Source organism: Crocuta crocuta, unplaced genomic scaffold (genome assembly GCF_008692635.1).
Source record: "Crocuta crocuta isolate KB4526 unplaced genomic scaffold, BGI_CrCroc_1.0 scaffold382, whole genome shotgun sequence".
Lineage (NCBI taxonomy): Eukaryota > Metazoa > Chordata > Mammalia > Carnivora > Hyaenidae > Crocuta > Crocuta crocuta.
Window position 1 is genome coordinate 3505226 of NW_027531873.1, and position 26196 is coordinate 3531421.

At 35.8% G+C, this 26196-nt stretch overlaps 1 protein-coding gene across 1 annotated transcript in view; it reads left to right on the forward strand.

The window, feature by feature from the left end:
• The window catches only part of LOC144238940 (doublecortin domain-containing protein 1-like), a 111586-nt gene extending 87418 nt beyond the window's left edge, over positions 1-24168 (forward strand). The window contains exon 7 of the mRNA XM_077772886.1: positions 24114-24168. Within this exon, the coding sequence (XP_077629012.1) occupies positions 24114-24159 (46 nt within the window). The 3' untranslated portion in view covers positions 24160-24168. The remainder of the gene's footprint in view (positions 1-24113) is intronic.
• The last annotated feature ends 2028 nt before the right edge of the window (positions 24169-26196 follow it).

Consider the following 26196-nt stretch of genomic DNA (forward strand, 5'->3'; position numbering starts at 1 on the left):
ATATATATATATTTTTATATATATATTATATATATAAAAGGATATATATATATAAAATATTTTATATTTTATTTTGAGAGAGACAGAGATAGCACAAGTATGGAAGGGGCAGAGAAAAAGGGAGAGAGAGAATACCAAGCAGGCTCCACGCTGCCAGTGCAGAACCCCATGTGGGGATTGAACCCACAAAGTCATGAGATTATTACCTGATCCAAAACTGAGAGTCAGTCATTTAACCAACTGAGGCACCCAGGCGCCCCTAGATTTTTAAAATACTAGTAAGATTTGGGGCTCCTGGGTGGCTCAGTCAGTTAAGCCTCTGACTTCGACTCAGGTCATGGTATCATGGCTTGTGAGTTCAAGCCCCATATCAGGCTTTGTGCTGACAGTCAAGAGCCTGGAACCCACCTCAGATTCTGTCTCCCTCTCTCTCTTCCCCTCCCTCACTCAGGCTCTGAAATAAACATTAATTTTTTTTAATAAAAAAACAACAATTTTGAAAAAGTTAGTAAGATTTATCAATATTTTTTTTATGGCAAGAGCCCTGTTGAGGTTGTGCTGTGTGTGACAGGGTGGTAGGGCTCTGTGTTTTATTGCATTTGTGCCCCAGGACCCAGGAAAAGAACAGAGAAAGCAGAGAGTAGTCCAGCAAGCAACACAGAAGGTCTGGGCTACTAATGGGGTTGTGTTGTGACTGACCACACAGTCCCTGTGGTGTGAGGAAGTCCTCACTGCCAGAGGTGAACTAACAATAAGAAACAATGATGGGTGCAGGTTTGATGGGCTACTTGATGGAGATTAAGAAAAGAGAACATCTCTAACAAAGAAGCTGTCAATAGAGAGAAACAACACCATGTTGAGATATCTATCTATCTGTCTATCTATCTATTGAGGTTTTAATTATATTGGAGAGAATATAAAACATTTTATGTTATACCAGGAGATATCTCAGTTCACTAAGACAATATATATTATTCTTAATTTCTGTATGATGAGTTTAGGAAGAACTGAGTATCTATCCTTCTATTCAGATATGCTAGCAGTTGTTATAAAAATAGTGGCAAACATATGTTTAATTCTTATTAAAACAATCTTCTGACAGACATCTGTCTTAAATCATAAGGTAGGTATTATCTTTTATTACATTTTATATATAAGGGAACTGCACTGAGGCACAGAGAAAAGATACCTGCCCATGATTATACAACTATTGAGAAGGAACACCAGAATTTGAACCCAGGAAGTCTGACCTTAACTGTATTCTGTATCCTTAACTATATATATATATATATATATACACACACACACATATATATATATATATCATATCATATATCATATATATATGATAGCATATATAGCATATCATCTCCTGGCCAGCCCTTAAATATTGCATTTCTGTGAAATGTGAAGAACAGCAAGGTATTCAAGATTAGGTTCTTATAATGGATAGAAATTTTGTCCCACTAACTCCTACTTGTCCTAAGGTCTTGGCTTAGATATCAGCTGTGGTATTATTTCCTCCTGGACGGTTTTCCTGACTCCCAGGTTCATATTAAGTGTCTCTTTAATGTGCTTCACAACACCCCATGTTTCACATTGAGTAGTTTGCTTTACTTCCCATGACTATCTTTGTGGTAGTCAGGTCAGGAACCACAGAAATAAATTATAGAGGTAAGAAATATCAATGAGAGAACTAGTGTGTTAGCTCTTAATATAAAATTGTCCATCCTGCCCCACCCCACCCCCACCATGGGAATAGTTCCATTGTAGGCTTCAACAACAATCTTATTAAGCACCTACAAAAGTGCTTTGAAGCAGCTTATGAATTGTGAACTTATGAATTGTGGAGTGATTTATATGATTTGATTAACTTTGCAAAATTTTATGAAGAAAAAGGAAGGAATGTTTTCATATAGATTCCCTTGTATATATTTTTAAAGATTTCTGAGCAATCTAAATTATGTGGAAAAAAAGAGTCCTTGAGGCACCTGGGTGGCTCAGTCAGTTGAGCATCAGACTTCAGCTCAGGTCATGATCTCACGGTTCGTGGGTACGAGCCCCGCTTCAAACTCTGTGCTGGCCGTTAGCTCAGAGCCTGGAGCCTGTTTCAGATTCTGTGTCTCCCTCTCTCTCTAACCTTCCCCTGCTCATGCTGTCTCTCTCTCTCTCTCTCTCTCTGAGAAATAAATAAAAACATTTTTAAAAAAAGAGTCCATCTAAATTAAAAAATGACAACATTAGTGGTGGATAATATTGCTAATTTATATTACATTACATTAGTTGTAAGTCAAATTTATTTCATAAAGTGTAGGGCACAAAGGCCCTTTGATTCTTCTATATAGCATATTAATAATTGCTTAAGATGGGGAGATGATTTTACTATTCAAAATTATTATAGAAATTTATAGTTGTTACAGCTCTTTTTAGGATATTATTTTGGTGACATGTGATGTATATTTATTCCAGCATAATTAACATACAGTTTTACATTAGTTTCAGGGGTCCAGTATAGTGATTCAACAATTCTCTACACTACTCAGTGCTCATCATGTTACATATATTCTTAATCCCCTTCACCTATTTCAATCAGATGTGGAATTTAAGAAACAAGACAAAGAAACAAAGAAAAAAGGGACAAACAAAGAACAGACTGATGGGAGTTTTTGGTCAAGAACACACTTCTTGACTATAATCTAACTTCTATTAGGACAAATAGAATCTTTCTTTCAAACATCTACTTTATAACTTTGACTTATAGAACTGCAGTGTGGCTAAAATTGGAGACAGTGTATAAGAAAATTATAGCAACAACTGAAAGATTATTTAAAGGAATCAAATTTGTAATATAACTTTTGGGTCAGTTTCTTGCTATTTACTTCTCCTGAAGTAAAATACTGATCTTTGCATAAAGCTTATTCTTAGCCTTCTGGTGAGAAATGAAGCTTGCTGAATATCTGTTTGGTGTCCCTCTCCTTTGGGAATGATCACTGTTGTTGGTCTACCATCCAACAGTTGGGCTCACAGCAGGTTGTATTGGATTTTTTTTTTTTTTGCTTCTGAAAACAACAGTTGGTTAGAACTTAGGCATTAGTTTGTTTGACTTATTGTCTTTGTGACATAATATTTAAGTGCTCTCCATGAACCCAATGAAAAACAAAATTGTTTTAAAAAAACATATTAAAATAATTTAGTTATGCCTTGATAGGATTGACTTAAATTCACATTCATTGATGACTAATAAGGAATGCATTTGCAAAATTATTTATGTTTGGATAAAAATATTATTTCCCCTCCAAAGTATACTCATTGAGGAGAAATGTTTATTTTTATGTCATTTCTGTACCCGTTAATGGATACAAACAAGTCATCAGGTAGCCTCTAAAAATAACTTGTGCCTGTATTCTAGCATGAGTTTACATTTGTGAAACTACTTTTTCAGCTAATCATTGCTTAATAAATTTTAGAGAAGTCCAAATTAGACTATTTTTCCATGTGACATAAAGACTGCTCATGACTTTAATTTTCTATTTTGACACAACCTTCACCAGACATAGAGTTGCAGTATTAAGGAACCTGGAAATTCATTATAATCAAGAGGAATAGCTACAGCATCTAAATCGATGAACTGTTGCTGATTCTTTAATATATCTCCAAAGGGAAACCAAGCTTATAAAATCTTTCTAACCACCTTGCACTGAGCTGTCACCTTCAATGTACCTTTGATATACTCCCTTTTTGTTAAAGAGGAAGATAGGAAACAGAAAGTGTATCATTTCATTCACACGGACTTTGTCTGGAAGTGCGGCTGTGATATGATTTCTGTCAGAAACAATCTGCTTGATATTTCTCTGTCTTTGCTTGGGAACACAGAGTGGCCTGTCTGTTTTCTATCCCTGGGTGCTGGGATATGCTGCCTTGTCAAACAGCATTTGTCTTCACTCACTACCTGCTTGTTGAGTGGAGCTCAGCCTCGCCGCGGTGGCAGAGAAAGCCTTAGGCTGCTCAGCATCTGTCTCTTCATGTAATTAACTGCAGCCCTGGATAGGGAGCAAAACAGAGATTTTGTGCTGTGAAAGAGTAATGTGTCTAGACAGGAGTTTCTAAGGGGGGGAAAGATTTGTTAGTGTTTCTGTTCAAATAGAAAGACACAATTTTCTTTTCTTTTTTTTTTTTTTGCCTCAAAATGTTTTGAAGGCAAAGTGACCATTTGCTTCCAAAGCAAACTTTGGAAAACCCACCATGCCTCAAACGCTCTTTTCAAAAGCCTTCACTTGACAATTTTAGCATCAACATAAATGTAGTAATAAATTATAGGCCACTGAATAAAATAACATACGAGTCAATACTGAGATAACGAATAAATAAAAGATGAAGATAGTTTCTTCCTTGGAGGAGAATGCCAACTAATAAATGTTGGAGAATGACTGAGTTGGAAAAATCACCATTTCACAACTGTTGTATAATCATTGCTTTGAACAAAAGTCATCAGTGGATGCTAATACTACTGGGTTAAAGTTTGATGTGGATCAGGATATACAGAATCTCAAATTATTTTTCACAAATTTGATATATACGTCACAAATTATATAATTCAGTATGGGTAAAGAATATATGCGAGAGCTTTTTGTTTTAATTTTGTAACTTTTCTGTAAGTTTGAAACTATATCAAAATAAGTACCAAAAACCCTATTCACTTATACTCTTTTTGTTTTTCTTTCCAAGTAGTTGGAGCATGGCTCAGGCTTGGCTCATTTTAACATAGTATTAGGAAAAATGCATTATGCTACCCAGAAGCTTTACTCACCAGCTGCCAACAAAGCTTCATTAGTGTAACATGTTCTGCAATCAAAACCTGCTCTCTCTTGGGAAAAGAGTGACATTCTGAATACTTGCCTTTCACAGAGACCCACTTAGAGACTTGCAATCCATAAGGACTTCTAAGTGAAATGTGAATATCTGCATGTGTGGCTCCCTGACACATTTTATAGTACCCTTTGACTTTGTAGAAAAGGGCCCTGAAATTTAGAAAATGAATACTTGTGATTCTTCCTATGTCATTCTTAATAAGCTTGCTTTCAGGATCTAGAAGGCAAAGAATCCTCCTTTTCTGAGACCGTATTGTGTCGCCATAGCAGCCCTGATAATTGCATAAATGAGAAAAACAGACTAAATATTATAATAAAGACTGCAAATAGAGTTGAAGGCAATTATACTAAACTCCTTCCTGGTATTTTTGGTATTCATTTAATATAGAGCATTGTGATGCTTGAATGAATGGATTTATAATCTAGCTTAAAAGTTGGAATTAAACAATTTGATGTGTGAAAGAGCAGCCATTACTCCTAACCAGCTGAGTAGGTGCCTTGAAATGCTTCTGCATGAACAACATCCCTGGTGTTGCACTTACAACCACTGATGGGCTGACCACCCCTTTCTAGCCAGGACAGTTTCTCTTATTTGGAACCACTGGCTTGGATGTATCTTTTCTTTCTCGTTGTTGACTCATAAGAAATAGGTTGACTTCCTTCCCAGTGGGGAATGAGTCAAGTTTAGCTTGCCAACACTCTGAGCTCCTAATATCTCTAATCAATATTTAATTTATTGACATTGTGTTTTTTGCTATGTATTTTACATTGAAAGAAATGATTTGAGTTTTATATTTTCTTTAGAAACATAAGTTCTCCACCTACTACCTTTTTCTGTTACTAATTAATTAATTATGATAGAAGTGGTCTGTAGATGTCAAATTATCCAAACTCCTTATTTTAAGGGTTTTAAGGGTTTAAAGATTGGGTCCCAGGGACCCCCAGGTTGCATGGGGATGTATTGGCAGGGATGGAAGTTGGACCAAAGGCTACAGTTTCCCAGGCTGGTGTTTTGTTCACATATCTCCTCCTACATAACATCCAAGGATCTGTTCAATTTATTAGAGATTTCTGGAAAACAAAAGCACGATAAATTTTAAAGAAAATGTCTAACGATATTAAATTATTCATAATGCTTTAAAACCTTTTTATTTTGAAATAATTATAGGTTTACAGAAGAATTATAAAGATAGTACAGAGTTCCTATATCCCCTTCACTCAGCTACCCCTAATGATAACCATTTATCAAAACTAAGAAGTCAACATCGATACAATAGTCTGAACTACATACAGACTCTTCAGGTCTCTCTAGCTTTCCCACTGATTTTATCTTCTACTCTGGGATCCAATTCAGAATACCACATTGCCTTTAGTAGTCATGTCTTCTTATCTTCTAAATGTCTCAAAATATTTTCTCTTCTTTCACAACCTTGACCCTTTTGAATAGGTATTCTGCAGAATGATCCTCAGTTGGGTTTTGTCTGAGGTTTTTACATTAAGCTGATGTTATAAATATTGGGGAAAAATATCACAGTAGTGATGTGCCCTTTATGTTGCTTTAGATCAGGGTGTGCTTGATATCACTACTATATATTATTCGAGTTGTTAACCTTGATGACCTGGTTAAGAAGGTATATATTAGGTTTCTCCACTAAAAAGTTACTGTTTTTCTCTTCTCACACGTTATTAGAAGCAAATAGTTGAACCCATACTCAAGGGGAAGAAAATTAAGCTGCTCTTGGAGGCAGGAACATTAAAAATTTTGTAGACATAATTAAGACACCACGATATAACAAATATTTGAGGGAAGATACCTTGAGGCTATTCAGATACCCAGTTTTCCCTGAGTTTTGCTCTTTAATTTACTGTTTATCAGTGGATCTTGCCTTCTGCAACTATTGTTGGGATGTTCTAACGGTGATTTTATATTCCCCTCATTTTCCCCCTACATTTATTAGTTGGAATTCTTTTGTAAGAAGACCAGTCCATTCTCCATCATTTACTTCTTTATTCAACTTATGAATTATATTTATGGGCTTATGGAAATTTATTTTATTCATTGGGTGGTAATCCAACACTATCATTATTTATTTATTTTTGTTCAAATTTTTTGTTTTACCAATTGGGAGCTATTTTTAGGTTGGCCCCTGTGTCCTTTTGATGTACATCATACTTCTTTTCCCTTTATTTATAAGTCTTTCTTACTTTCTGACAATATAAAATGTTACAGGATCATTTTTCACGTTCCCTGTAACATTCATAGAAACAGTCATTTTCCCAAGAAGTCTTGGTTTCTTTTACTGGATAAACCTATTTAGAAACCAAGATCTATGTACTAAGTGTGCTTATTGCTATTGGGGTGTATTTTTTTTCTAGGCCCTCTCAGCAGCCAGATCTAGGAAATGCATTTGTATGTACTATCTTCGATTTATGTTCATTTCTAAGTGTATATGGTAAAATAAACATGAGTTCATACTGACATGTTTGACTCTGATCCAGCATTATAGAGTTCATTCTGATATTCCCATCTTGGTCATTTGTAAGGTTATTTGAAACATTTTTCTTTGACAGTGGGAAACATGACTTCCATCACATGTAATATATTTTCTTGTTTGTTCAACTTTAATATATATGTAACAGAGTGTCAGAATTACTGAACCTCACTACTATGAGAAACAAATTTAACAACTAGAGTGCAATGTTTGTGTGCAATTCTTTTTAGCCTGTCAATATCAAGACAAAACTTTTTTTTCACACTTATTTAGGACAGCTCCTTTCTTCCACACACCTTCAGTGAGGTTATAGTATACATTTGTAATACAAGCAGATTGATTTACTACAGTCTTCATTACATTCTGATTGCCTCAAAATTTTGATTGATTTTGTTTTGTATATTTTGTTTTTAAATTTGCGAACAGTAAAATCACTATTTCTAGCATATGGTCTATGGGTTTGGACAAATGCCTGGTCATGTACTCACCACCCCAGTACCATAAAGAACAGTTTTTATTTTTTGCATGTTTGATTTTATTTAATCTTTCTAACATTATATGACATGGGAGTTATCATTCCATTGTTATATGTATATATAAGCCACACTTTTTATTTAAAAAAATTTTAGTATGTATTTATTTATGTATGTGTGTTTGTGTGTGTGTGTGAGAGAGAGAGAGAGAGCATAAGCAGAGGAGGGGCAGAGAGAGACAGAGAGAGAGAGAATCCAAAGCAGGCTCCAAGCTGTCAGCCCAGAGACCAATGCAGGGCTCAAGCCCACAAACCACGAGATCATGACCTCAGGCAAAGTTGGATGCTTAACCAACTGAGCCACCCAGGTGCCCCTAAGCCACATTTTTAATTAATAATTAGTTAATTATTAACATACAGTGTTATGTTAGTTTAAGGTGTACAATATAATGATGCTCCTATAAGAGTTTTATCGTTTCAGGTCTCATTGAGGTCTTTAATATATCTTGAGTTTACTTTTGTGCATGAAAGTGAAAGAAAGTGGTCCAGTTCTGTTCTTCTGCATGTAGCTGTTCAGTTTTCCCAGCACCATTGGTTGATAAGACTATCTTTTCCTCATATGAGTTTCCCCATATAAATTGCTGCTTTTGTCATGGATTAATTGACCATATAAGCATGGGTTTATTCCTGGGTTCTCTCTTCTGTTGCAATAATCTAGGTGTCTACTTTTGTGCTAATACCATACAGTTTTGATTACTGTAGCTTTGTAATATATCTTGAAATCTGGGATTATAATACCTCCAGCTTTATCCTTCTTTCTCAAAATTGCTTTAACTATTTGGAGTCTTTTGTGGTTTCATATGAATTATAAAGAACAGTCTGATCATCCTAAAATATTCTCTTGCATGTCACCTTTGTAATCAACCCCTTCCCTCAACTCATTGTCAGACAACTACTGATAACATTTCTGTCCCTATAGCCTTGATTTTTTTTGTAATATCATAAAAATGGAATTATATATAAAAAATGGAATTATAAAATATGTAATCTTTCAGGTTTGGCTCTTTTCATTTGTCAAACGCATTAAAGATTCATCCATATTTTTGTGTGCATCAACTTTTATTCCTTTATACTGCCTAGGTGAATTCCATTGTATGGATATACCAGGTTTTATGTATTCCCCTGTTGAAAGACATTTGGTTGTTTCTAATTTGGGGTGATTATGAATGAAGCTGCTATAATCATTTTCCATACACATTTTTGTGTGAACATAAATTTTCAGTTCATTCAGAACAATATCTTGTGGTGTGATTGCTGGGTCATATGGTAATTGTGTATTTATAAATATCTGCTTAAATGTTTTCCAAAGTCACCATACTATTTTGCATTCCCATAAAAAATGAATGATCCTGTTGCTTGGAATCCTCAACAGCATTTGGTATTGGCAGAATTATTTTGTTTGTTTGTTTCTATTTTGTTTTGTTTTATCCATTTTAATAGGTATGTATTTATAGCTCATTGGGATTTTAATTTGCATTTTCCTTGTGAGTAATAATGTTATATTTCTTTTCCTGTGCTTCTTTTGACATCTACATGTCTTCTTTTGGTAGTCTGTTCAGAACATTTGTCTTTTAGGAGATTGGGTGGGATCTTTTCTTAATGTTGAATTCTAAGATTTCTTTATATATTCTGGGTATAAGTACTTTATCAGATATGTAATTTACAAATATTTTCTCCCAGTCTGTGTCTTCTTTTCTCATTATCTTAACAATGTTTTCATAAAACAAAAGTGTTAAAATACGATAGTCTAATTTATATATTTTTTTCTTTTATACAGTTTGCCTACGGTGATGTATCTAAAAACTCATGACCATTCCTTTTTTTCTAGGTGTTTTAAGAGTTTTCCATTTGACTTTTGGTTTATGACCCATTTTGAGTTATTGTATAAGATGTGAGGTCTTTACTAGTTTTTTGTTTGTTTGTTTGTTTCATATAGATGTCCAATCATTCGAGTACCATTTATTGAAAAGACTATCCTTTCTCCACTGAATTGCCTTTCTACTTGTCAGAAATCAGTTAACTATATTTGTGTCAGTCTATTTCTGGTCTCTATTCTGTTCATTAATTGATATTTCTATCCTTTCACTAATCCCGTACTATGTTGATTATACAGCTCTCTTAGTAATAGTAAGACATTTAAATTGGGTAGTGTGCATTCGTCCAACATTTTTTTTTTCAGAATTGTTTGGCAATTCTAGTCCTTTTGCCTCTTCTTCAAAATTTTAGAATCACCTTGTTAAAATCTATAAACAAGGTTGAGGTTTTTATTGGCATTATATTGAATCTGTAGATCATGTTGGTAAAATTGACATTTAACATCTTAACAATATTGTTTTCCAATTCAACAATATGGTGTATCTCTCCATTTATTCATATATTTGATTTTTTCAGTCAGTGTTTTATAACTTTCAGCATATAAATCCTGCACACATATAAAATATTTATACCTAAGTATTTCTATTAATATTTTATGTAATCATTAATATGCAATTTTTAAAATTTCAAATCCCAATTGTTGATTACTGATTTATAGGAATATGATTGACTTTCATATATTGATCTTTGTCCTACAATGTTTAACTTTCTTGCTAATTCTAGAAATTTTGTTGTAGATTCTTTGGAATTTTCTACATAGACAATCACATCAGTGATTTGGGACTGTTCTATTCTTCCTTTACAATCTGCATGTCTTTCATTTCTTCTTTTTCCCTCTCTTAACACTCTGGGTGGAATTTCCAGTACTATGTTGAAAAGGAATAGTGAGAGATGACATTTTACTTTAGTCTTGATTTTTTAGAGGGGATCATTCAGTCTCTTACCATCTTGAATATGATGTTAGCTATAGGCTTCTTTGTAGATACCCTTGTTAAGGTAAAGAAATTTCAGTCTGTTCCTAATTTGCTGTGAATTTTTATCATGAAGGTATTCTTGGTTGAGTGATTTTCTGCATATCATTGTTTTTTTTTTCTTATTTAGCCAGTCAATATGGCAAATTACATTAATTGATTTTCAAATAACAAACCAGTATTGAATTCCTATGGTGACTTTCACTTGGTTATGTGCTGTTTTATCTTTTTTTTTTTTTAAATATTGATGGATCTGATTTGGTAATATTTTGTTGAGGGTTTTCTGCATCTATATCCATGAGGGATATTCATCTAAAGTCAATTAAGTATGATTCATCTGTAGTTTTCTATTGTGAATAGATCTTTCTCTGGGTTTGGTATTAGGATAATGCTGACCTCACAAAATGAGCAGGAAGTATTGTCTTCTTGTCTGTTTTCTGGAAAAGAATGTATAGCATTAGTATTATTTCTTCTTTAAATGTTTGGTATATTTTACACTGTCAGATCACAATGCTTTGAAACTTGAAATCAATTACAGGAAGAAGTCTGGAAAACCTCCAAAAACATGGAGGTTAAAGAACACCCTTCTAAAGAATGAATGGGCCAATCAGGCAATTAGANGTATTTTGGAAAAGTAATTTTTTATGTCTCTACATGGAATTTCATTTAGATTTTTCAATAAATAAAGTTTGTAAGTATGGAGAAAAGCCAAACCTACTCTGTGACTGAAAATCAAAATTAACTTAATTGACTTTAGAATCTTTTATTTAATATGCAAACTGGAATTAGTTTACCATGAGCTATGCATTTTACTGTGAGATGAAATTCTGTACTCAGAATATAATACTAAAAACAATGTTTCTCTAATTTTATTTTACATCAAGATTAATATCGGCAATCGGGAACTAGTAACCTCCCCCCAAACATTACACACTGTCTTGCAAAATACTTAGAGCCAGATATCTAGCCTTTGAAATTTTTGTTTTTTCAGTCTTGTCATGATTAAAAATTTCAGTTGTCCTTCAGCTTTGTGTTTCTTAGTAGCATCATGGCCTTTCTACAGATTATTGGAAATGCCATGATGGTATAACAAAGTTGTGGTACCTACATGGTACTACAAAGCTGAAGGCCTACCCTCTGAGGCCTGTTGAAGGTGTGACCCAGCAAATCACCACGGTGATGGGAGCAAGAGCCAGGCTTCAGGGGAATCAGTTATTGGGAGGCAATTTCTTTCTTTCTTTCAATCTGTTTTCTTTATGTGAGCATAGTTGATACATATTGTTACTTTGTTTCAGGTATGCAACATAGTCAACTTCTGTATACATTATGCCATGCTCACCACAAGTGTATCTATCATCTATTACCATACAGTACTATTATAATATCATTGACTATGTTTCCTGTGCTGTGTCTTTTATTCTCATGATTTATTCATTCCATAACTGAAAATCTGTGCCTCCCACTCCCCTTTACCCATTTTGCCCATGTTTCCACTCCTCCTTCCCTCTGGCAACCATCAATTTGTTCTCTGTATTTATAGACCTGGTTCTGGTTTTGTTTGTTTATTCAATTGTTTTGTTTTTTCAGATTCCACATATGAGTGAAATCCTATATTTGTCTTTCTCAGTCTGACTTATTTTACTTAGCATAATACTCTCTAGAACCATTTATGTTGTTGCAAATGGCAAGATCGCATCCTTTTATATTGTTATACTATTCCAGTGTGTGTGTGTGTGTGTGTGTGTGTGTGTGTGTGTGTGTGTATGAATGGTGTGCATGTATACCACATCTTCCTTATACATTCATCTATAGATGGACACTTAGATTGTTTCCATATCTTGGTTTTTTTAAATAATGCTGCAATAAACATAGGGTGCATATATCTTTCTGAATTGGTGTTTTCATTTTCTTTGATTAAATATTCAGTAGTGGAATTATTACATTATATAGTATTTCTATTTTTAATTTTTTGAGGAACCTCTATGCCATTTTCCACAGTGGCTGTACCAACTTACATCCCTACCAATAGTGCATGAGGTTTTCTTTTTCTCTACAACCTCAAGAGGAAATTTCTTTCTCAGAATTCATTACAACCTTCTTTAGAGTCCTGTCTTGAACAGCTTGAGTCTGAGAAGTCAAATTGGTATCCGTCTTTGGCAGGATTGCCTCACTGAGTTTGGGTTTAAAGGATCCCTTGGAGGTCAGCTCTTCTGCTCAATTGCCGGGACGTTACCTTGTTAAGCAGTGTGTCTTGGTTTGTCTTTAGTCATTATTTGTTCATCGTAAGGGGATAACCCTCAGCCAGCTGGTCACCATTGTAGGGCCTTGTTCTCCTTGAGATAGCACCCAGGAATGTAAATTTAACATATGGATACATTTTGATTCAAAGAAAAATAGATTAGTCAGTCAGAGAAAGACAAATATCATATGACTTCACTCATATGAGGACTTTAAGATACAAAACAGATAAACATAGGGAAGGGAAGCAAAAATAATATAAAAAATGGGGGGGTGGAATAGAAGACAGTCTTAAATATAGAGAGCAAACAGAGAGTTGCTGAGAGGTTGTGAGAAGGGGGATACTCGGCTAAATGGTAAGGAGCATGAAGGAATCTACTCCTGAAATCATTGTTGCACTATATACTAACTAACTTGGATGTAAATTTAAAAATAAATAAATTATTTTAAAAAAGAAAAAAAATAGAGCGTTTCTTTTTAAATGACTTAATGCTTGGCATTTTACAGTTAACATATATTCAAATGGGATCTTATTTTAAAAGGTATAATTTTATTTATGTCTTTCTTAAGGTACCTTAAGAGAGAACATTATATATTACACTTTATTTATTTGTGTACTATTTATTTCCCAGAAAAGTTAAGGAAGGGAGATCTCTTTCAGCTGTGTTTTCCCAATAATATTCAGTAGCATACAGCATATAGTAAGAGTTCAGTAATGTTTATTGAATGAATAAAATGTAAAGTATGATTTTCCTTCCTCTTGTTTTACCCTTATTCTACACATGTAACAAATTTACTTTTTTTCTCAAAACATTACTAAAAATGTTTTCCTCTTTTTTCAATATGCTTACCATATATATCTAAGAGAATACAATTTACTGCTCATCTTAATTAGAAATGTGCTTATGTGTTTATTGGTAAAATATTTCTTTAAAAAGCCTTACTGATAACTCCAGAGCATATATTTTTTTCAAGTTGGAGAAGACAAGAGAAATCAGGAAAGAGAAAGAGGAGATCTGGTGTGCCAGTTCATACACCTGGTTTAGCTGGGTTTAGAATGACAGCAGAGCCTGGTAGCCTCAGTGGTACGTGGTGGGCCCTGAATGAGCATCTTTTCTTAAGCCTTCTGATTCAGCCCATTCTGACTCAGCTGCCACTGAATTTTCCTTCATGTCACTTAAGGGCCTTACTGATTCTCACCACCAAATACAATTCAATCTTTAGAAGTAGAATCTTCACATTTTGCTTATTGAGAGTGCCTACCCCAACCTGGTGACTCTGCATTGGACCCCATTATTGCTGTCTTGGTCACCTTCTGAAGCTGTGCTCAACTTCCAGGTGTCTTCCTTCCTCCTCCTTAAGACAGCCCTCTCATGCCACTGCTTCTTGTCTGCTCTGGAGGTCCTGGGCTCTCATTAGAGCTGAGCACCTGCTGCTTCAGGCCAGCCTCCTCATGGTTACTAGGATGTCCCTTAGCCCGCCCTCAGTAAGTCCGTTTGTCAACTGCCTCACTCCCTGGCAGCACCTATTTTTATGCCAGCAATATTACAGCTTTCTCACATCAGCTTCTCTTAACAACGCTGACTTAAATGTGGTTGTATTATCCTGGGAAGCTTCCCACCCCAGAATTATTTTGGAATGGCATAATTTCAAGTCTACTGGCCTGGAAAATGTCACAAGAATGGGAAGTTCTCACCCATGTTACTTGCTCGAGCATAAGTTTGCTTCACTGCACTTGTGTGATTAGCGTTAGTGAAACTGTCTATTTGTGGCATGTCTTCACTAAATAACTCTTTAAATATAATTTCACTGTGTAAATAGCTTAATACAGTTAATAAGACAAAAATAAACATAGAATTGTATTATAAAAGCATATGTGCTTTATTATCAGCAGAACCCAAATGTTCTCAGACCTCAGCCTGAGGTACAAATAAGGTCATACCACAAATGGCCATGTTTTCTGGATAATAGCCCTACTCCTCTAACTAGAGCACCTTAGCCCTTCTAGCTCTTTTACCCTATATCTCCCTGGTTATTCCTGAGCATCTCCACAGTGTTTCATATATATACATATATATCATATAGATCGATAGATAGTCCTCTTGTCTCTCATACTCTTTGACTATATACCTTCCTTTTTGAGGGCATACACCCCACAAAGACAAATTTTACCTGTACTACAGGTTCTTCCATGACAACATGGCTTCCCTGTTCCTGGGAACATTTTCCAGTGCATCTCAACACTACAAACACCCCCAAGATATCAAAAAGTACTGTGCCCCTGTGTAGTCTGCACAGTGATGATGTTAGGTTATGCTCTTGGGGGAACATATATTCAAATGAGATTTTACAGATATAAATAATTCCACTTGTGTCTCTCTTAAGGCATCTAAGGCATTTTACATTTTGTACACATATTCAACTGCATTCATAGATTCTGCTGTAGTTGACACCCCTGCTCTGGGCTGCCCTTTTTCTCTTAGGTTCTAAAGCAACACGAACGGTGCCTGATGTTTTTAACATCTCTCGAGAAAACATCTCCTTCAAGTGGACAGTTTCTTTCTTGGCAAATTTTGGGGCTGGCTTAACTAGAGATACATTGTCTTTCAACATTGCACTTCAAGTGTCTTGGGCTCAGGCATGCACACGCACATGTACACACACACAACTGATCACTCCAAACAAAGACAGAAGTCTTCCTTTGACCTCCACTTCTCCCATCTTACATTAACTTTTGGTAGCCTGAAAAGTTTCTTGGTCATCATTTTATATATGTAATTACAAATTGGTTTTGTTTTTGCCATCTCACCACACTTGTTTTAAAAAATGACTTCTAGATAGGGGCGTGAAAAGTATCCTACATATGTAATATTATATATTACTTAAAGAGGATATTATCTAAGATTCTCTGAATACATTTGTGGATTGATTTGAGCAAAAATAACTTATTAAGCCTGATAATGTTTTCTTGGACCTACAAAGCACAAGCATGTTGGTTTCTGATGTGTAGAAGACAGAACAACCCCACTTAAATGAACTTTAAATGTTCTTATTTTGATAATTTCGATGTGATGTTGGTGCATTTCTGTGGATTGAAGAGCGAAGGTAAAGAAGACATCAAATTCTTAGGTATGTTTTCACTTTTCAAAATTCCCAAGGATAGTGATAGAACTATCAGAATGAACATGGGGATAGAGAGAGTAGTTTGTGTTAGTTTGGACCGTCTTGGTTCAAGAATATGAACGATATTGATTACGGAGGAATGCTTCACTCACATTAAACTAAATATTGAAAAATAACTGGGTTTTTATGTTTTTTTGTTTTTTTTTTTTTGCATTTTGTAACATTGGTTTTCCAATGGTCCTTTCTTTGTTCTTATATTATTTGGTCTTTCAAAGTGTTTGACACATTTAACTAGTGCCTACTGGTGAAATACTTCCTTCTCATGGTATCTATCCTACTTCACGGGACCCTCCTACCTGCTCTTTTGTTGTTGTTGTTGTTGTTGTTGTTGCTGCTGCTGCTGCTGCTGCTGCTGTTGTTGTTAACTCTCAACATCAAGTACCCCAGGGTTCTGTCCCCTGAACTTTTCTCTTCTTCCTCTTTACTCTGTGGATGATCTCATCTGCTCCCATGGCTTGAAATGCCATCATATTTCCAGTGATTCCCAAATCCAAAGCTCCAGTTCTAACATCTACAGACTTGTAGGTACAATTTCACTCCAGACCTTTCTATCTGGAGGTGTAACTGAAATCTAAGCCTGAACACACCCCAAACAGGATGCTGATTTTCCTTTCCCAGACTTGCTGTATTCCAGTCATCTCCATCTTTTCATGTTCTCACACAGAATACCTGATAATTTCTTCACTTTTCTTTTTCTTTCACCAGCCCCATCCCAATCCATCCTCAAGTTCAGCTGATGAATCTATTAATTTATTTCCATGCCCTGATCTGGATGTGTCATTATTTTAATTTCCACTGAACTCTAGTCCCAGCTGCTATCATCTGTTCTACAGCAGATGATTCCTCACTGTCTTTCTGCTTCCATTCTTGCTTCCCTACCATCTCTATTCTTCATAAGTAGCCAGGGTCATTATTTTAAAATTAAAATCAGCTAATATCTCTCTAATACTTAAGAATCTTCATCATAAATCTGGCCATTTTTAGCAATGTGGATGGAACTTGAGGGTGTTATGCTAAATGAAATAAGTCAGGCAGAGAAGGGCAGATACCATATGTTTTCACTCATATGTGGAACAGGAGAAACTTAACAGAGGACCATAGGGGAGGGGAAGGGGAAAAATAGTTAAGGAGAGGGAAGGAGGCAAACCATAAGAGACTCTTAAATACTGAGAACAAACTGAAGGTTGATGGGGAGGGGGAGAGGGGAAAAAGGGTGATGCACATGAAGGAGTGCACTTGTTGGGATGAGCACTGGGTATTATATGGAAACCAACTTGACAATAAACTATAGAAGAAATAAAATAAAATAAAAAGGATCTTCATCATATTTGGAATAAAATCTCAAGTTTTTTTAATTTTAATTTTTATTATTGTTAATTTTAAGTAAATTCTATGCCCAATGTGGGCTTGAACTTACAACCCTGAAATCAAGAGTTGCATGCTCTACTGACTGAGCCAGCCAGGCATCCCCAAATCTCAACTTATCTTGGCTTGCCAAACCCAACACAGTATGGCTCCTGCCCACCTCTATGACCTCTTCTACAACTGACCACTGTACCCACCCTACTCTGCTTCAGCTTCTTAGCTCTCTTTCTGTTCCTAGAACATATTAAGCATTTTTCCAACTAGAGCCTTTGCACCAGCTATTACTCTGGTCCCAAGTGTTCTTTCCATGAGCTTCACATTGTACTCTCTTTCTTGTCATTAAAATCTTAGCCTAAATGTAGACTTCTAAGAAAAGCATTCCCTGATGACCCCACATAAATTAGTTACACAATCACTCTCTCTCGTATTAATGTATTTTAGTTCTCTAAAACTAAAACTAGCACCATTTTCAGACTTTCTTCCTTTCTTTGTTTATTATAAGCTCCATAATACCAATAAACTTGTTTGTCTTCTTCATGGCTATATCCCAAGTGTCCAGGAGAGTTTCTGGCATTGTAGAAATATTTTCTTGAATAACCCAATATATCATTTATAATTTTCTCTAAATTATGTATCTATAATTTATATATCTCTATAAGTATATCTGTATATCTATGTATCCATTTTTAAAAGTAGTAAGTTATTTTCCTAGTAAATTTAGAAAATATCATTCCTTCTGATGGTGTTTTTCAGTGCAATGAATTCCAGTTATGAGTTGAGCAGTTTGTCTTCTCATATATATATTTGGAGTTTCATAGATTTGTGTTACCCTAGATACTTAAATGGATTAAATTTTTTCTGTCTTCTTGGAAAAGAAACTACTAATTGTTTACCAAACTTCCATTCTTCCTTCTTTTTTAATTATCTGGGGTGGAAATGGGTCTAACCAAAATACTAAATACCTCAGTCTCCATTGCAGATATAGGTGGCTTCTTACATAAAAAGTCAAATTCATTATGTGAAATCCTTGGGAAAGCTATGTAAAAGGTACTAAATAAGGTATTAGGCAGGTGCCCTTTCACCATTACCTTTTTTCCTTCTTTTTGCTTGGAAAATGGACATGATGGTTGAAGCTGCAGCAACCATTTTGTGACTGTGAGAAAACCACAAGCAAGGCAAAGATGTAAGAATAGTGGGGGAAAAAAAGATAAACCCTAGGTTTTTAATGATTGAATAACTGTCATACCAGCTTTGGACTGCCAACCTCTAGATTTATGCATTACAGAAAAACTAACTTCTGTTGTGTTTATTAATTCACTATTTGAATTTTTTTACAATATTCAGCTAAACTTAATAACTAATTTCCCTCCTTCCCTAAATTATCGCATCCCTTTGAATGTTTAGTATATCAGAATGCCAATTTTAGTAAATTATTTTAAAATGTTCTTTCTATTAACTTTTAATAAACAATTTCGTAAAAGTTAATTTTGGAATTTGTGTCCATATTCTCCATATTGTCATCCTTTCTTTTGACAGAAGCACTTCGGCTTAAAGAAAGAATATGGACTTGTGAGTCAAATGATTATGAATTTAAAACTTCACCTTGTTACCTCTCTGACTTCTGGTAAATTTCTCAATTTATCTGAGCCTCGCCTTTTTCATGTCACCTTACTAATACCTCATCTAATTTTATTGAGAATAAGTGAAGTAATGGAGATCTTCCATCTCTTACTTGAGATCGGACTTCTACATAGATGCCTAATGTGTAAAAAGTCATTGGACCATACATATAAGATTTGCACAGTACTCTACATAAGTTATATTTTAATTTAAAAAAACTCAGCATAAATAAGCACCCCATAAATGGGACGAAAGAAACACATACTTTTAATGTTTTACTGTGATTATCTTATCATTTCCATAATAAAAAGGTGATAATCACTCTGAGGGGAATTTAATTTTCAGATCCAGAATGCATTCTACTGGAAGTGTTCACATGTAATGAAGTTTTCTATTGTAATTTCTGACTCTCCTTCCAGAGTCTCTTACCCTAAGACCTATAAGATTCACAATTATTGTCAAAATGTGATGGGGGGGCGCCTGGGTGGCTTAGTCGGTTAAGCGTCCGACTTTCGCTTAGGTCATGATCTCGCGGTTCGTGGGTTCGAGCCCCACGTCGGGCTCTGTGCTGACTGCCAGCTCAGAGCCTGGAGCCTATTTCAGAGTCTGTGTCTCCCTCTCTCTCTAACCCTCCCCTGTTCACGCTGTCTCTCTCTCTCCCTCCTAGAAATAAATTTTTAAAAAAATCTAATTAAAAAAAATGTGATGTGATTTTTTCATCCTGTGCTAAAGTTTTGAGGTTTGGGAAGCAGAATCCAGAAGTGGCACTTATCATTTAAATTAGGAAGTCAGTGTCTTTTTTGAGTCGATTATCATTCCTTAGAATGATTGTTCAGATGGAAGGAGGGGTCATCTGATTTCTATGAAAAGGATTATGGCCAAGGTTAAATGTATGGCTGTGAGGCCCCTATGATACTCCCCAGGAGCCCTGAGCTTCCTGCTCCCTTTAGAACCAACTTTATTTCTTAACTAAATTTGTGAGTTGTCATCCCTAAAGGTTTTCTCCTTATCCAGTCCCATGTCCCATTGTCCCCAAATGTACCCAGTTGACACATGTGGAAGCAGTCCCCCCTGTCATTTGGGAGGTGCCAATTTACTTCTGTGAGAGACAGGCTGGTTTTCCCATTACACTGGCAACTATCCTGGACTTAAAAAAAAAAAAAACAAAAAAAACCAGCTGTGTGGTTGCCAGCTGACCTGCTTTCAACCAAACAGCTGCTGCTCAAAGTCGGGGTAGATTTTAAATCCTTGGGGAGTGAGAGTTGCTTTATGCCCACTTTTGTTTGAGAATATGAAATGTCCAGGTTATGAACTATACGATTTGCTTCCACTTCTGACTAAATCACAGCAGATGATGTTCTTCCGGCTGGCTGGTGAAAACCAACTCACCTGAAGAACAGCCTAGAAGGATGTGTGTGTGCACCAAGAGTTGTATGAATCCAGTTATTCTCCTACTTCTCAACTATTGCTCACCAGGCCGACATTAGTAAATTTTTGTGAGAGAAACACCTGTCTCTTCCCAGTTATTTTTGAAGGAAGACAGTGGGAATATGAACAGGAGTCTTTTTTGTGTGGAAAATGGTCTTGAATGGTATGTTTTTGTTGATGAGAAAGAGAGGAGGCCAAGTCACATGGTTCCATACAAACACAAGCTCAAACACACACTCACTCACTCACACACACACACACACACACACACACACGGAGCTGTTTCACATGGAGTGATTGTAACTTTGGATTTAGATATCTTTATTTCTGTCTTCATGAAATAAACTCTAAAAACCATGGAATAAACTCCATTTATTTTTGCTCTTTTTACCTCCTCACCTGTACACTCCACAGTAATTTCGCTCCCCAGGACAGCTTTTAAGATTCTAATCTTGTTCCTGTCCGGCACTTTCCTCACAGCAGTAAGGAAAGGATTGGCATTCCTCCACTATTGTATATAAAGGAGAATCCATTCTTGGAAATAAGAGCATTGTTTATGTTGAAATTCCCTTAGCTTAGCTGAACCTTCGATTATATCCCTCATTCAGATAACCAGATTTTTACCCCCTGTGGTCTGTTTCCATTCTCAGAGAATTGTCAACAATTTATTTCTGCTCTGGCGATTATTTTCATGAGTGAGAGAAAAAGAGACATCTGGGAAGATTTTGATAACTGAGTCATGTGTATAAAACTCTAAGCACACTTTTAAAAGACACCATGTGAGAAAATATAGCTTTTCCTAAAACATAACAAATTGAACTTAGTTACTGCTGAGGTGGCATTTGTAAGCTGTGACGATTTCTTTATATGAATTGCACTGTTAACTTGATTCCAGATATCATGGAAAACATTTATTTGTAGCTCATAAATCTGAGGAATATTCTTATTTAAAAAAATCCAATGTGATTTTTATAATTTCTCATGGATCCCAAATGCAAACTAAATAATTCTATTATTTTAGTGGAAGTTTGCTGAATTTAGAAATAAGATTGTATACATTTGATCTAAAGGTGGTATGTCAGTTTTATGCAATATAATACTGACAGTGTAAATCTCCAGCCACCAATTAAGATATGTCATTTAATTCTGCAACATTTTGTTTCTCCTATATATTAACTCTATTTATTAGACACTTTCATCCAGAAGCAGTAGAACATTGTGAAAGATATGTAACGGTCAGTATGTTTTACTTAATAGGAAATACTTCTGATTATGCATCCAGAAATTGGGGAAATGTTGGTTCATATACTGTCAACCCCATTGCTGAATGTTTACAAAGGCCAGAGAATATTCAAAGCAAAGGCAATTGTTTTTTTTTTTTCGGGGGGGAGGGTTTTGTTAAGTTCCATGTTTATGGCATTGTGTACAAAATGCACATAAAAGGCATTTTCTTATCTATTCCTGTTATATTAGAGAAGTTCATGCCCCGCTCTTAGCATTTTCCAACACAGCTGTAGAGTAGTTTAAAGCCTATTTTTTAAATAAGTGATGCTCAATTTGTCTTTGATGATCCGGATGATTCAGGTGAGATGGGAGCACGGTCGGGCCCTTATTTGCATAAAAATTAATCACAGAAAAATGTAAATTGATAAAATTTTGCCTGGCTTTTTCCCCCTATTTGAGAACCCGTGGATGGCTCCCAGAAGCAATCATCTCAGTATGGGGCCGCATTGGATGCTGTACAAATGATCACATTTGTGTTGAATACTCACTCATTTAAATGTCAGCACTGATGGGGCGGTACATCAGTAGAAAAAATGAAAAATAAATACACAGCAGCTGAAGACTATCAAATCCGTGGGCACCCTTTAGGGATATATGATCTAATGTGAAAAAATTGCAGATTAATTATCCTTTTTGCAAAATGGTAATTGTTTTAGTATCACACCAGAAAAAATCTACAATTTATTTGGAATCAAACAAAAAAACAGTAATGTTAAATACGTCATTACATCATTGCGTTTATTAGAAGCCTGCAATTAATTCCTAAGTCTCCTTTGGTCTTTAAAGCTGCATAAAATGAAACAAAAGAATGTTGCTATTAATTTTCAAACAACTGCTTATCTTTCAAATCAGTCAGATCTGTGTGAAAAGGAGGCAATGTTATAAAGTTTAGTGGATATTGTATATTAATTTAATTTCATTGTGCTGCTGACACTTCTGATAATATATTCACACATCCCGTTAAAATTGTAGTGTTAAAATTTGAAGGTGTTTTTTCACTGGCATGTAATTTTAACTCACTGTTGAAGAGGTTGCAAACTCTTCTCAACAAAAGATGCTTTAAGAGAAACAACAGTGAAACTGGGGAAAATAGTCAGAAACTACTGGAGAGACCCCCAAAATAGAAATCCTTTGGATGGCCCTTAGTGCGTTATTAACGTGCGTGTGTTTTCACACATGGAATTTGTGTGAATATTCAAAGTTTAGAATTCATCTTTAGCTATTTTAAGGAAAATAGTAAAATCCTAAAATGTTCTTAAATAAAAACAGTTATGAGTCATGTCATTTTTCACTCCAAAAGGTGGGTAAAAGGCATGACTATTATTATCTTTACAGTTTCTATGATCCCTTTATCTTTGTTCCTGTGTAGCTCTCCTTGGCTTCTGTGTTCCAGCTGCTTTGGTATTCTCAGTGTGCGGTTTCCATGCGGCATTCTAGTACAGATGGAGATTAGGTTCCTTCCTTTTATTCTATAACTTTAGCATAGCTTTTAAATGATTGAAACGTTGAACACAGCTTCATTAGCCAGGGAAAGCAAAGTTAAAACACAGCCTTTCCACCTGCTGACTTACAAAGCTCCCATTGAATTAATGTTACTTTAACCAAAGTCGATTGTGGCAACACGCTAAAAATATTTTGTGATGGTTGTAATCTACTGTTATTACCAGAGTGCTTCCTAGATAGCTTAGAGAACAGGAAATCGAAACTGACCAACACTTCGAGACCATGCCTTTTTTTTTTTTTAAGATTAAGTATAATTTGATATACAGAAAGAATAGGTAACACTGTGGGCCACACATCATTTAATGTCATTTAACAATAATTTAACATTTAGCCCTGGAAGTCAGCCCTTCCAGAATGCTAACAGCCGGACACCTTTCTATTCTTTTACAAATAACGATGTGTTGAATCTTTGTAACAACTCCCTGAAATAGGTCTCTTGTTATCCCAAGAGTGACATGCCCAAGGTCACCCAGCTAGTCAGAGGTGAAGCCAAGTTTTAATCCCGGGGGTCTGGCACCAAAATGCTTATTCTCCTCTGCTCAGCTCTGCTGACAAATGCCTGGTGGGCACCTCTAGGTGCCAGGTCTGGTGCCAGGTAGAGCCCTGATGAAAATGCTCCATTTTTGTGAAGTTAGAATTTTCTTCTTATAACTGAAGCTTGAATCTATTTTGATTTTAAGTGACACATCTTAAAATTTCATTTCATTTCATTAAGGACTTCATTTTTAAAGTCCACATTTTATGTCCTTTGCAGGCTAAAAAGGAACGGCTTTCTTTGGCAACTTCAAAATATCTCATGAATGTTCACCATTTTTCTGTACAATGTTGTTGCTGTTGATATGGATCATTAAAAGCAATAAAAGCAGTCCTTGTCCAACTTGACAGAATTGGTCATTATTAGAATATTTGGGAAAGTGCAGTGCCCCATTCTTTTCTCTTTCCCTGGTATATTTTATTTCATTAAATGTTTATTTTTGAGAGAAAGAGAGCACGAGCAAGGGAGGTGCAGAAAGTGAAGGGGACAGAGGATTGAAAGCAGGCTTCACATGGACTGTGGAGAGCCTGATGTGGGCCTCCAACTCATGAACCATGAGATCATGACCTGAGCTGAAGTTGGACACTCAACCGACTGAGCCACCCAGGTGCCCCTCCCTGGTACACAGTGGTTCATGTAAGGGCATTACTTTCATTCGTTTATCCATCCATACATCCATTCACTTCCTCAATCAAGCCTCTTAAAATGTGCGGGATTAGGATGCAAGCACGTGTCCATTCTTTGTCCAACGCTGACAGAACTATCCTGTGGACACTTTCAGTACTAGTCACTGCACACCAGAAACATGATCTGCTCTTAGGAGAGAATGAAGGAGGAAGTTGTTCCTATCTCTGAAAGCAGGTTTGAGGCTATTTGGCCAGGAAACCCTGAGGTCTCAAAGAACGGGCTAGAAGTGAGGAGGAGACACAGAGGCTCCAGGTGGGACCTCTTCTTGGCTCCATGGACTCTTCATCCATTGACTGAAGTGGGAAAAGGGAAAAAGTGAGGCCCAGGGAAGAGGCCCTTGGTTGCCCAAGACTGCAGTTGGAACTGCATTCTACAAATGTTTATTCAGTGCAGACTCTATACTAGCTTCTGTTCTAGGCACTGGGTTGCACTGAAACAAAACAGGCATAAATCCTAATGTCTAGTAGAAATAGACACCACTTCTTATACACTAAATGTTATGCTTCCCATAGCAGCATGCTGTGGCCAATGTAAGATTGTTCACATGGGTAATTGTTCAGAGTTTCCTTTGTATAAAAGCACTGCATTAGAAGAAAAATACCAAGGACCCTTTAGAGAGGCTTAGAGACAATGGGAAGTTCCTATTGCTTCCTGTCTCTCAGAATGAAATTCTCAATTTTGCTGTGATAGAACAAAGGTACATCCATCTTACATCCTGATTTTAACAGTTTACTCAACAAACTTACTTGGTGCCTTCTTAATTACAGTCACACTTGAAATGAATTGTTAAAACTATAGCACAAACCAGGTCATTTCCTTGGCATTCAAGGCTCAGTATATCTAAAGGGTATTTTCCCATGTTGATCATGTGATTCACTGAGCTGTAGGAATCTGAGTTTTTCTATGAGCTCTTCTGAAGACTTATGACTTTTTTGAGCTGAATAAGTCTTACTGGACCTCCTTCCCCTCACTGAGAAATGATAAGCCTGATGAAGTAGCCTATATGTTCCTCTCAGATCCAAGAGAAGAATCAGCAGGACCTAAAGCATGAAAAGGGAACATGTTCCCCATCTGCCCTTGGTCACAGTAATGAGAAAGACAACATTAAGAAGTAGTTGATGAATCATAAAGGTCATATAAAAAAGACCCAAAGCTAATATCATCATCAATGGAGAAAAACTGAGAGCTTTTCCCCCAAGGTCAGGAACACAACAGAGATGTCCACTGTACCACTGTTGTTCAATATAGTATTAGAGGCCATAGCCTCAGCATTCTGACAACAAAAAGAAATAAAAGGCATCCAAATCAGCACAGAAGAGGTCAAACTTTCACTCTTTGCAAATGACATGGTACTCTACATAGAAAAATGGAAAGATTCCACCAAAAAATCACTAGAACTGATATGTGAATTCAACAAAGTCACAGGATATAAAATCAATGTACAGATATCTATTGCATTTCTATATACCAATAATGAAGCAGCAGAAAATGAAATCAAGAAATCTATCCCATTTACAATTGCACCAAAAACCATAAGATACTTAGGAATAAACCTAATCAAAGAGGTAAAAGATCTGTACATTGAAAAGTGTAGAACACTTATGAAAGAAATTGA